The sequence below is a fragment of the Saccopteryx bilineata genome, chromosome 1 (assembly GCF_036850765.1).
Source record: "Saccopteryx bilineata isolate mSacBil1 chromosome 1, mSacBil1_pri_phased_curated, whole genome shotgun sequence".
In the NCBI taxonomy this organism is placed as follows: Eukaryota; Metazoa; Chordata; class Mammalia; order Chiroptera; family Emballonuridae; genus Saccopteryx; species Saccopteryx bilineata.
In genome coordinates, this window is record NC_089490.1 from 173,019,510 (window position 1) to 173,032,998 (window position 13,489).

General features: G+C 36.8%; 1 protein-coding gene and 1 non-coding gene across 2 annotated transcripts in view; both read left to right on the forward strand.

Annotated features, from left to right (window-relative positions):
• Positions 1–13,054, forward strand: part of RXFP1 (relaxin family peptide receptor 1) — a 133,942-nt gene extending 120,888 nt beyond the window's left edge. The window contains exons 16-21 of the mRNA XM_066252689.1: positions 4,012–4,083; positions 4,947–5,018; positions 6,751–6,980; positions 8,657–9,067; positions 10,161–10,379; positions 12,698–13,054. Coding sequence (XP_066108786.1) covers positions 4,012–4,083; positions 4,947–5,018; positions 6,751–6,980; positions 8,657–9,067; positions 10,161–10,379; positions 12,698–12,999 — 1,306 coding nt within the window. The 3' untranslated portion in view covers positions 13,000–13,054. The remainder of the gene's footprint in view (positions 1–4,011; positions 4,084–4,946; positions 5,019–6,750; positions 6,981–8,656; positions 9,068–10,160; positions 10,380–12,697) is intronic.
• Positions 2,894–3,060, forward strand: LOC136321386 (U1 spliceosomal RNA). The gene has a single exon (XR_010728644.1). It is a non-coding gene; the product is annotated as a U1 spliceosomal RNA (small nuclear RNA).
• Positions 13,055–13,489: the final 435 nt, after the last annotated feature.

Here is a 13,489-nt window from a genome sequence, read left to right on the forward strand (position 1 = left end):
CTGACTTAATCAGTATTTAATGTTTTAAAATTTTTCGCAGCACTTGGTTGAAAATCACTGGTGTAAGTTAAGGATCTATGTCAGGGGTCCCCAAACTTTTTACACAGGGGGCCAGTTCACTGTCCCTCAGACCATTGGAGGGCTGGACTATAAAAAAAAACTATGAACAAAATCCCTATGCATACTGCACATATCTTATTTTAAGGTAAAAGAAACAAAACAAGAGCAAATACAATATTTAAAATAAAGAACAAGTAAATTTAAATCAACAAACTGACCAGTATTTCAATGGGAACTATGGGCCTGCTTTTGGCTAATGAGATGGTCAATGTGCTCCTCTCACTGACCACCAATGAAAGAGGTGCCCCTTCCGGAAGTGCAGTGGGGGCCGGATAAATGGCCTCAGGGGGCCGCATGCGGCCTGTGGGTCATAGTTTGGGGACCCCTAGTCTTATGTTCTTTTTTTTTGCATGTGGATATCTATCTAGTTTTCTTAGTGCCATTTGTTGAAAAGACTTCCCTTTCCGCACTGAACAGACTTGACACTCATGTTGAAAATCTTTTGACCATATAAGCATAAGTGTATTTCTGGGCTATTCTATTCCATTGGTCTATACATATATCCATACATATACCCATTTTTATGCCAGTACCACATGGTTTGATTATTGTACCTTTGAAGCACATTCTGAAATCAGGAAATGTGAGATCTCCAATGTTGTTCTTCTTTTTCAAGATTATTTTAGCTATTCAAGCTCCCTTGAGATTCCACATGGGTTTTAGGGTACATTTTTCTAGTTCTGCAATAGATATTGGGATTTTGATAGAAATTGCATTAAGGCTCTGGCCGATTGGCTCAGTGGTAGAGCGTTGGCCTGGTGTGCAGGAGTCCCAGGTTTGATTCCCCGCCAGGGCACACAGGAGAGGCGCCCATCTGCTTCTCCACCCCTCCCCCTCTCATTCCTCTCTGTCTCTCTCTTCCCCTCCCGCAACCGAGGCTCCATTGGACCAAAAAGATGGTCTGGGCGCTGGAGATGGCTCCTTGGCCTCTTCCCCAGGCGCTACAGTGGCTCTGGTCGCGACAGAGCGACGCCCCGGATGGGCAGAGCATCGCCCCCTGGTGGGCGTGCCGGGTGGATCCCGGTCGGGCGCATGCGGGAGTCTGTCTGTCTCCCCGTTTCCAGCTTCAGAAAAAAAAAAAAGAAAAAAAAGAAATTGCATTAAATCTGTAGAATACTTTGATGGTAATGACTGCTTAACAATATTAAGCCTTCCAATTCATAAACACAGAATTTACTGATATCCTCTTTAATTTCTTTCAGCAACATTTTGTTTTCAAAGTACGTCTTTCACATATATTGCTTTTTTCTAAGTATTTTATCTTTTTGATGCTGTTGTAAATAGAATTGTTTTCCTAATTTTATTTTATTTATTTATTTATTTATTTTGTATTTTTCTGAAGCTGGAAACGGGGAGAGACAGTCAGACTCCCGCATGCGCCCGACCGGGATCCACCCGGCACGCCCACCAGGGGCGAAGCTCTGCCCACCAGGGGGCGATGCTCTGCCCCTCCGGGGAGTCGTTCTGCCGTGACCAGAGCCACTCTAGTGCCTGGGGCAGCGGCCAAGGGGCCATCCCCAGCTCTCGGGCCATCTTTGCTCCGATGGAGCCTTGGCTGCGGGAGGGGAAGAGAGAAGACAGAGAGGAAGGAGGGGGGGGTGGAGAAGCAAATGGGCGCTTCCCCTATGTGCCCTGGCCGGGAATCAAACCCGGGTTCCTCGCACGCCAGGCCGACACTCTACCGCTGAGCCAACCGGCCAGGGCTCCTAATTTTATTTTTAAATTGTTTGTTGTTAATGTATAGAAAGTATATGGAATTTGATTTTTGTGCATTGTTTTTGAATTTAGGAATTTTGCTGAATTTCTTTATTATTATGTAGTTATAACGTGTGTGTGTGTGTGTGTGTGTGTGTGTGTGTGTAAAATCTTTAGGGTTTTCTACACATAAGATCATTTCAAAAAAAAAAAAAGATCATTTCATCAGGCCCTGGCCAGTTGGCTCAGTGGTAGAGTGTCAGCATGTGGATGTTCCAGGTTCAATTCCCAAACAGGACACACAGGAGAAGCCACCATTTGCTTCTCTACCCCCCCCTTCTCCTCCTCCTCCTCCTCCTCCTTCTTCTTCTTCTTCTTCTTCTCTCTCTCTCTCTCTCTCTCTCTCTCTCTCTCTCTCTCTCTCTCTTCCCCTCCTGCAGCCATAGCTCAATTGGTTTGAATGCATCTGTCCCGGGCACTGAGGATAGCTTTGTGGAGCTTCTGCCTCAGGTGCTAAAAATAGCTCAGTTGCAAGCATGGACCCAGATGGGCAGAGCATTGGCCTCAGGTGGGAGTTGCTGGGTGGATCCTGTTTAGGGTGCATGTGGGAGTCTGTTTCTCTATCTCCCCTCTTTTCAGTTGAAAAGGAAAAGAGAAAGAAAAGGTCATTTCATCTGTGACTAGAGCTTATTTCACTTCTCCCTTTCCAATCTTGATGCTTTTTATTTCTTTTCCTTGCTTAATTACAGTGGCTAGGACTTCCAGTACTATGTTGAATAGAAGTGAAAATGGACATCCTTGTCTTGTTACTAATTTTAGAGAAAAAGTTTTCAACCTTTCACCACTGAATATAATGGTTACTGTGGGCTTTCACATATAGCCTTCATATCAATATGTTGTGATAGTGTCATTCAATTACTAAATTGCTGACTTCACTTTTGTTTCTTTCATACAACTCATTTTTTGTTGTCATTCTTCCTCTCTTTCCTTCTTTCTGGAATGCCCCACCCCCAGTAGCCACCCCCTCCGCCACCTAATAGTCTAATCTAAAATAAATTTTTTAAAAAAAACTTGCCCCATACTTACCTGGCAGGGGAGATACCATGATCACGAAGGTGGTTTTTCCAGGGCGAGGCTTATCCATTGCACTCCGGATGTGCTGACCCCTGCGATTTACCCAAATGTGGGAAACTCGACTGCATAATTTGATAATTTGTGGTAGTGGGGGACTGCGTTCGCGCTCAAAAAAAAAAAAAAAAAAAAAACTTGCCCTGAGAACCTCCCTTTAATCAATTATTCTTGTTTCAAGGTGTTATTTTTACAAAGATTTTTAAATTTTCTACATTTAGATTCTGCTGTACTATAACTCTGATCTACCTCTTTGTTCTTAGCTAGAGCCTTTTACTTTGATTTTATGCCTCACAAATTGCTAACACAATATATATAATATACCGCTCTTTGACATATAATTTATGTAAAAATATTTTATGTGATTTTATTAATTCAAATTTTGACTAAGATGATTCTTTTCACACCTGATCCGACAGAGGGACAGATAGGGACAGACAGACAGGGAGAGAGATGAGAAGCATCAACTCCTCACTGTAGCACCGTAGTTGTTCATTGACTGTCTTCCCATATGCGCCCTGATGAGTGGGGGGGCGGGGGGGGGCTACAGCAGACTGAGCGACTCCTTGCTCGAGCCAGCGACCCTGGGCTCAAGCCGGTGAGCTTTGCTCAAACTAGATGAGCCTGCACTCAAGCCGGCGACCTCAGGGTGTCAAACCTGGGGCTTCCGCGTCCCAATCCAATGCTTTATCCACTGTGCTACTGCTTGGTCAGGCACCACATCTTTTTGATGGGAGCTATTTCTTTACAACTCTACCTCCATGATCATGCCTTAGCCTTCTCTCTCTCTCTCTCTCTCTCTCTCTCTCTCTCTCTACACACACACACACACACACACACACACACACACACACACATCATTAACCCAATCACAGAGTATTTACTTCGAGCCAGGAACTCTTTTAAATGTTTTATCTCCATTGATTCATTTAAATGTTTGATACACCCTCTGAGGCATGTGCTATTACTGTACTTGTTTGTGTTTAAAAATAATCCAAAGTCAACAGATACACCTTCCTCTCTCCTTTCTGGGAATGACTTATTGCTGCCTTTTTTTTAAAAAAACAGGAATCTTTCCTATAACCCAATCCAGAAAATGCAAGCAAACCAATTTGATTCTCTTGTCAAACTCAAGTCTCTGTAAGTAAATGATTATGGGGATGTTTTATGATAAAAATTCTTGTTGTCATACTAATAGCTAATAAATTCTGTAAAATAATATTTATAGAATCTTTAAATTCAGAAGCTTTTCCCCCAGGATATCAATTTAGCTCCACAAAAACATGTGAGTACTCACTGGACTATAAATTGATAAATATTGGTATATCTTATATATTGGTAATGAAAAATTATATGATGGTGAATCAGTTATATTTTTTTATAATCACTAGGAGCTTATATTGGATTGGTTGCTTCAGTCCTTTGAAGATATCAATGCATATTCATTCCTCCATTAGCCCTGGATTTCTAGGAATTTGTTTACCCATCTTTATCTCAAGATAGTATATCTAGATTATATAAACAATTATTTGCATAAAGAAATATTTTTTTAGGGTCAGAGAATTGCCTTAAAAGATTAGTGTAAATTCATTTAATTTAAGTATTACCTCAGTAAAATAGTGTTTTATTAAAAACATTTTTAAATTATTAAGAAATTTTAAAAAATGTTAAACTCCTCTGCTATTTTAAAATTGTCTGAAAGATAATGCCTGCTCATTTATTCCAAAAACATTTATTGAGTAGTTCTATACACAAAGCATTGTGCCATGATCTATGGGTATTCAAAAAATTCAAATAAGGGAGATATATATGGGTAGATGCATGTAACTAACAGAACCAAAGAGGAGTTGGGGAAGTAAGTGCCTAGGGCAGGCTGAGTATGAATGTTTGGTTCAGAGTATGTGTTAACTAACAGCATTTTATTAAATTGTCTTCCACAAAAATTTATTTTATTATACCCTGTATAACATATGTTATTTTGATAATATATTTGCTTTTTTTAGCAGCCTAGAAGGAATTGAAATTTCAAATATCCAACAAAGAATGTTCAGCCCACTTATGAATCTCACTCATATGTAAGCAGTTATTTTTCTTGTTCTTCACCTTGATTTTAATCTTTTATATTTCCACATGCATTGTGCTAATACATCTATTCTCAATGCATCAAATCTATTATTTTCTAGTGACTAATTTACTTAAACAATAATTAACTCTTAAGTGTTAATATCGAGCAGGGCAATATTTAGCTTTCTATAGTTTGGTAGATCAAAGGAAATTTTTGAATGTCAGAGAACATGACAGAACCCACTCAGTCTTATAAGTTGTCCTCAGCTCTGATGCCATTCATAAATATTGATGTTTGATCAATTAGCTAATAATGTGTACACGTAGTATAAGTGCTACCAGATAAAGTTGTAGGAATTTATATAAGCAACATAATAATTATAAATAAATAATTGCTATAAATGGAGGAAGCTAAAATTGCCCACAATGTCAGGGCATGACTGAAGCAAGTGTGTGTGGATTCAACGGTAAACTGAAAAATCTTTTATTCAAACAGTGTATCTTAAAGTACCATTGATTATATACTTTAGAAACATTTTCTTTAATTGACTGCAATCTTACAACAGGTATTAAGCTGATCTCCTTGTCATGATCATTCTCAATAATTTAGAAAGTGTCACATCAGCCCCCACCACTCTATAATCTTGCTTACACTTTAAATCTAACATAGGACGCTCTGTTTTTGTTTTCCACAATTCCTCAGAGATAATGCTTATAAAAGTTTCCTTGGTTCCACACAGTGTAAAACACTAACTAAATGAGCAAATCAGAGTCTCTTAGAGGAGAATGGTGTAGCTACCAAAACCCAAGAAATAACTCAAGGAAGTGACTTGAATTGGGCAGAAACCACGGCAGATCTAGGGAGAGAGGCAGAAAAAGTTAAACAAAACAGCATACTGTAAGTGTTAAGTTTTTGTCTTGTATTACCACAACTCTTTATACTGTAAGGATCATTTACATTTTTTGCAGAGTACATGGCTTTTGAGGCCAAAAATGTTTCTCATTTTATCCCAATTTCTACATTTATTAGAAAATTTCCTAGCAAATAATTTGCTTCCATTGAAGAGTCACCTCCTCCTGATAATACCAATGTCTACCTCATGGAGATCATTTGAGAAATTGAAGCCTACAAGAGCACTGCTCAATAAATAGTGTTGGTGTTGGTGGTAACACCATAATAATTTTTTATTATATAGGTAATGTCTTTACCAACAACGGAGGTCTCTCTATTGATGAAAGAATTCACTCAACAAATATGTACCAAAAGCAAGTATGAGAGACAGGCATGCTGGCAAGAAGCTATAGAACATGTGACTTCTGTAATAGGAAAGCCATGAGCGCACAGAGAAGAAAGCACTTCACTCTCTCTTCCCCAAAGGTTAAAAAGCAGGTATTAGTTGCAGCAACACTAGGAGACATGTAACAGTGTGCTTAAAAATACTAGACACTAAGACCAAATAAAACTTTCCTTGATGGAATCTCTTGTTCACATACTAAACTAATCTATATCCTAAGACATGTCTGACACCTGGATATTCATTATGCCAAATTGCTGCTGTCATACACATGTTTACAATACAATCAAGGTAGTGAGAAACTTAGGCTTAAAGCAGTATTCCTAATGTTTTACATTCCTCTGAATTTCATAGGAAGGCATTTTCTTTCTACTGAGAAAATGTAGAAATTAAATATTAATGGATAGTGAGGCTGAATTAATTTTAAAATCTTCTTTTTGCACATCAGCTATTTTAAGAAATTCCAGTACTGTGGATACGCACCTCATGTTCGCAGTTGTAAACCAAACACGGATGGAATCTCGTCTCTAGAGAATCTCTTGGCAAACATCGTCCAGAGAGTGTTCGTCTGGGTCGTGTCTGTGGTCACATGCTTGGGAAACATCTTTGTCATTTGTATGCGACCTTATATCAGGTCTGAGAACAAGCTGCATGCCATGCCAATCATATCTCTCTGCTGTGAGTATTTACTGATTGAAAAGAAACTACAGTTTCAAACTATAGAAAAGCATTGCTATTAGAAAATAAGTATACAGGGACAGAATTATGAGATTTTAAAATTGGCTCCCTTTTGCTTATATGGTGTTTTTACATTCACTACAATGAAAATAAAATTACTTTAGTGATAAGAAAGACAATGCTTTAAAACACAAAAACTCAATCACCTTACACAGATTAATGAAGCTTTCATTTGTTACCTTTGTCTCATAATGAAACCTTCATTCAATAACTCTCTTCTCTGAGACATAATTTAGTATAGTACTGAAGCTTGTAAAGTCTTTCACTATGAATAAAACCTTTCATGATCACATTTTTATATTCAGAGCTGTATTTACTTTTTTCTGTTGTTTAATGCCCAGTACATAAATATTGACTTAGTAGATAATTGTCTTTCTGGTCTCTGAGCTACTAGAATCTTTTGCAGTTATAATTTGAAATAGCTAAAGAAAATTTTTGTAGTTCATATGAAATTTTGAAAAAGTTTTTGAAATATAAGTGCAAGGTATTATGTTAAATGAGGACTACAAATAAAAATAAGCAAGAAACTAGTCATTAGGTGTTTATAGTATAGTAAAGTGGCCTATAATTTGTCTGTATTCCCTCAAGCAAGCATCAATCTCCGTGATAGTGTACTTTTTTGTGTGTGCTGTCTCATGTCTAAGTCCCTTCCTCATTCAAAGTCTAATGTCTATTTTTTCTTTATTGCAAGCAACCTAAGAAACAGAACTCAAAAATTATTTACCACTGTATTGTTAGTCACAAAATTTTGAGGACTCTCAATTTCCCTTGTGAAGGCTAGAATGTAACTTCAGTATTTAAGGATTAGGGTCAGCCTTATGATTTCTACAGTGGTATGATTTTAAGAACTTTGTGTAGCCTGCTTGTGCAGTCAATAAAGAATCTCATCTCTTTATAGATATGTAATTAGGGCATCATATTGATAGCTGATTTGCTTCCCCAAATTAAGGAGAGCCTAAAATGAAACAGATAAAGATATAATAATGGGGACTGAACATCAGAGAGAACAGGCTTGATTAAGCCAGTTCTGGGTAAATAATTTAAAATTGTACTGACTGCAAAGCACGTCATAATGATTCGTGTCTTCTAAATTGCGGGCTTCAAAATTCACAGTCCTTACTCTATCAAAGCAATTCCTGAACTATTTCTCTGGGATTCTGGATGATATCTTTAGCTTACTAAACTGAGAGAATTGCAGTGGGAGAAGTAAACCAAACAACACTCCCATCTTCGTCCCTAATCTAGTACTCAACATAATTGCATTTCATTCATTTATTACACAGTTCGAGGTGATGGGACCAGAGTGAAAAACAAGACAGACAAGTTCCCTACACTCACAGACTTGCATGTTCAAGGAGAACAGAGAAATAAGGGTGATACAAGAGTGATTATCAAATAAAGTTGATGAAGAGGTCATTACCTATAAATGAAATCTTAGAGTAAAAATTAGCCCTCCCTCCAAGATAGAAGGAACTTGGCTATTTTTTACTAAAATATGTATATTAAATATATTATATGTATATAGGATATTAATATATACTAAAATTTAATGCTTATTAATAATTTCATTATACCGATTAATTTCTCTGAATTTGTGAAATTTACTGATCCCTTAGGTGCGGACTGCCTAATGGGAATATATTTGTTTGTGATTGGCGCCTTTGACCTGAAGTTTCGTGGAGAATACAATAAGCATGCACAGCTGTGGATAGAGAGTTTTCATTGTCAGCTTGTGGGATCTTTGGCCATTCTGTCTACAGAAGTATCAGTATTACTTCTAACATTTCTGACATTGGAAAAATATATCTGTATCGTGTATCCATTTAGATGTTTAAGACCTAGAAAACGCAGAACAATTACAGTGCTGATTCTCATTTGGATTATTGGGGTAATAGTGGCTTTCGTTCCATTGAGCAATAAGGAAATTTTCAAAAATTACTATGGCAACAATGGAGTCTGTTTTCCTCTTCATTCAGAAGATACAGAAAGTATTGGAGCCCAGATTTATTCAGTGACAATTTTTCTTGGTAAGAAATTCTGTATCATGAGCCCTTTCATGCAAATGTTATAATAAATCACAACATAAACCTATTTATACCTTCTAATTGCTTACAAAATTTTTATTTCAGGTTTACAAACCAGTTTTTCTCATTGGCATTGGGGTGATTCTATGAGAATCCCTTAAAGGGATTTTTTAGTGTTCTTTTATCATAGAAATTCCAACATGATGCACCTTAATAAAAAACAAGACACTAAACACTTGTATTTCATGCATTCACCCTAATAATTCTAAGCAAAATATATTTTAATTCTTTGCCTTTATAATATGAACAAATTCAAAGTAGCCAGAGAAGTCTTTGGCTTGAGTAGACATGCAAGTGTTTTCTCTTATAATTTTTTTTTCAAAATATAGCAACATAATTGAATTATGAAAAAATAATTTTAGAAAGATTAATTTAATAAGCCCAAGATATATAATGAATCACTATCTCATTTTAATACGCCATTTCAAAATTAAACATTTTGCCTGACCAGATGGTGGGGCAGTGGATAAAGCATTGGCCTGGGACGCTGAGGACCCAGGTTGGAAACGCTGTGGTTGCCAGCTTGAACGTGGGCTCATCAAGCTTGAGAGGAGGGTGGCCAGCTTGAGTGTAGAATCATAGACATGACACCACGGTTGCTGGCTTGAGCCCAAAGGTCACTGGCTTAACGCCCAAGGTTGCTATCTTGAGCCCAAGGTCGCTGGCTTTGAGCAAGGGGTCACTGGCTCGGCTGGAGCCCCATGGTCAAGGCACATATGAAAAAGCAATTAATGAACAACTAAAGTGCTACAACGAAGAATTGATGCTTCTCATCTCTCTCCCCTCCTGTCTGTCTGTTCCTGTCTATTGTCTGTCTCACAAAAAAAAAAAATTAAACATTTCATCATTCCTCGCTGTGTCAATAATACTTCAAATTTTTTAAAATGAGTGATTTCTGAGTACCCTAGTAATTCTCATGAAGAACAAAAACATGTCATGGTCTTTGTATCTTCTCCTTAAAAATAACAGCTAAGGATATGTTTGATTTGAAAGAATGTTTTATATACATTAATCATAACCTTTGTGTTCTAAATAGGTATTAACTTGGTGGCATTCATCACCATAGTTTTTTCCTATGGAAGCATGTTTTACAGCGTTCATCAAAGTGCCATAACAGCAGCTGAAATACAGAATCAAGTTAAAAAGGAAATGGTCCTTGCCAAACGGTTTTTCTTTATTGTATTTACTGATGCGTTATGCTGGATACCCATTTTTGTACTGAAACTTCTTTCACTGCTTCAGGTAGAAATACCAGGTACAACTTTTTTCCTTTTCTGTAAAGAAATAATGTTTCTGTTTCTGTAGTGTTCCTCCAAGAAATAAAATTAAGATCCTTCACACTAATTTGTTTCAAGAAGTCAGAGAACTTCAGGTTCTCTTCATTAATAAAAAATTTCTTAAAATGATGACATCAGATCATTTACAACAAAATGGATGGATCTTGATCACATTATACAGAGTGAAATAAGTAAATCAGAAAAAACTAAGAACTGCATGATTCCGTACATAAGTGGGACATAAAAACAAGACTAAGAGACATGGACAAGAGTGTGGTGGTTACAGGGGGAGGAGGGGGCACAAAGAAAACTGGATAGAAGGTGATGGAGGACAATTTGACTTTGGGTGACAGGTATGCAACATAATTGAATGCCAAGATAACCTGGAGATGTTTTCTTTGAACATATGTACCCTGATTTATTGTCACCCCATTAAAATTTAAAAAAAATTAACGGCAAGGAGGCTGTTGAGTTCTTTTCATAAATGCCTAAAACCACAGTTACTATTGGAACAAAGGAACAATGATTTGAATAATTACAGTCATGGTGTTGATATTCTGGTCATCTCAGCCTGACCTGTGGTGGTGCAGTGGATAAAGTGTGGACCTGGAAAGCTGAGGTCACCAGTTCGAAACCTTGGACTTGCCTGGTCAAGGCACATATGGGAGTTAATGCTTCCTGCCCCCCCCCACCAAAATGAATAAATGAAATAAATAAACTAAGTTAAAAAAAAATTCTGGTAATCCCATACTAACAATGACCAGAAAGGAACATAGGTCAAAATGCTTATTGTATAATTATGTCAAAAGATAAATAATTCTTCTTGGGATACATAGCAATTCAAGACATTATCCAAGAGTATGAGAGATAATAGAAGAAAACACTCTTTATATTTAAAAATAATGTGCATCACACTCATTAAGATGGCTGTTATACAAAACACAGAAAGGAACAAGTATTGGTGAGGATGTAGAGAAAGTGGCACTTTTGTGCATTGCTGGTAATAATGTAAAATGGCACAGCTGCTGTAGAAAACAACATGGTGGTTTCTCAAAAAATTAAACATAGAGTTACCATATGATCCAGCAATTCCACTAATGGGTATATACCCAAAAGAGTTGAAAGCAGTGTAACTCAGACATTCATACACGCATGTTCATAGCAGCATTATCACAACAGCCAAAAGTTGGAAACAACCCAAGGCCCATCAGTAGATGAATGGATGAACAAAATGTGTTACATATGCAAAATGTAATTTCATTTAGACTCATAAAGGGAGAAAATTCTGATACATGCTAGCTACAACATGGATGGACCTTGAAAACATGATGCTAAGTGAAATAAGCCAATCACAAATGGACTAATATTATGATTTCAATTCTAGGAGGTTACTAGAGTAGTCACATTCATAGAAACAGAAAGGTTGTAAATGGTGTTAAGGGTTGGGAGGAAAAGGGGATGGGAAATTATTATAGGTACCGAGTTTCATTTTGGCAAGATGAAAAAGTTCAGATGTATAGTGGTGATTGATGTTTGCACAACAATATGAAATGTACTTAATACACTTGTTTTAGAAATGTGTTGAATCCTGTTAACTGTAGGTATAATGCAGTATGTATTTACATTTTTTAAAATTTATAAACATATTTTAAATTTTGTTTTATCCCACAGTCAGTGGTGATTGTACGTTATTTTATAAGCAACTGAGAAGATAGCATTAATTAATTAAATGTTAATAAAAATCTGAGTGATTGGTAGTTTCATATATACTATAGTGATTTTCTAAGATAAGGTTAGTCAAAGGTGTATTTACTGAAATGGCTAATGAAAAGCCTAAAAATGCTTATCTACTTTTTAAAACCAAATAAATAGTTGAAAAGTATAAAAATATTAAAGATAAGAATATATTCTGAGCAATACTATATGTGCTACCTAGTAAATGAAACATTTCAAAGGGTATGATTTAATGCTAAATAATAGTTTTTCTTAGGATGGTATTATATTATAATAATAGGTAATCACTGGATGGAAATATAGTTCTACCTAATGGAATACTTTTCTGCTGGGTTTGCAAAAAGCTATTTAGCAGTGACCCTTTTACTTTGCAGCACCAGCACTCCCTTCAAACACTGGCACCCTGGAAAGACATCCTGGAAACACATACAGACTGCGTATTTAATTATGACATCAAATGGAAAAACTAAAGACTCAAAAGGGGCTGAGAAACAAGAAAAAGGGGTTTCTGTAACATGCAAATATCCATAAATACTAAAACTATTTTCTTTTTCTCTTCCAGGTACCATAACCTCTTGGGTAGTGATTTTTATTCTGCCTATCAACAGTGCTTTGAACCCAATTCTCTATACGCTGACCACAAGACCCTTCAAAGAAATGATCAATCAGTTTTGGAGTAACTACAAACAAAGAAGATCTATTGTCAGCAAAGGACGTCAGAAAACATATGCTCCATCATTCATCTGGGTAGAAATGTGGCCGATGCAGGAGGTGCCGCCTACGTTAATGAAGCCAGCTCTTTTCACAGACGCCTATGAATTGTCACTAATTTCTCAGTCAACTGGACATAATTCCTATTCATAACTGACTCTGAAACCCACTGGGGTGCTTCAAAATGAATTTATTAGTATAAAATGAATGCCTGCCACAAAATTAATAATTTATCTTAATGGCAAATTTAAATTAGGGAAATAAATTATATTGACAATGTGTAGATACTAGCACATATTTTGCATAGGAAATCTACTTCAGGAAGATTCACTCTTGGATTTCTTGAGTACCCACCATGTGCATGGCACCACAGTAAATTCCTGGAAGCGGACAGTATGGAGACTTCAATGTTCAATGTTAAATTGTGTTTACAACATAATACACAAAGTCCATGTGCAGTGCCTAAGTAAAAGTAGAGCTTTGTCTGTCATGCATATCCACAAACATAATCATGGACACTTTCAAATAAGGGTTGGAGGTATTGGTACACTCAATATAATACAGGAGTCCCCAAAGTTTTTACACAGGGGGCCAGTTCACTGTCCTTCAGACCGTTGGAGGGCCGTACTATAAAAAAAAAACT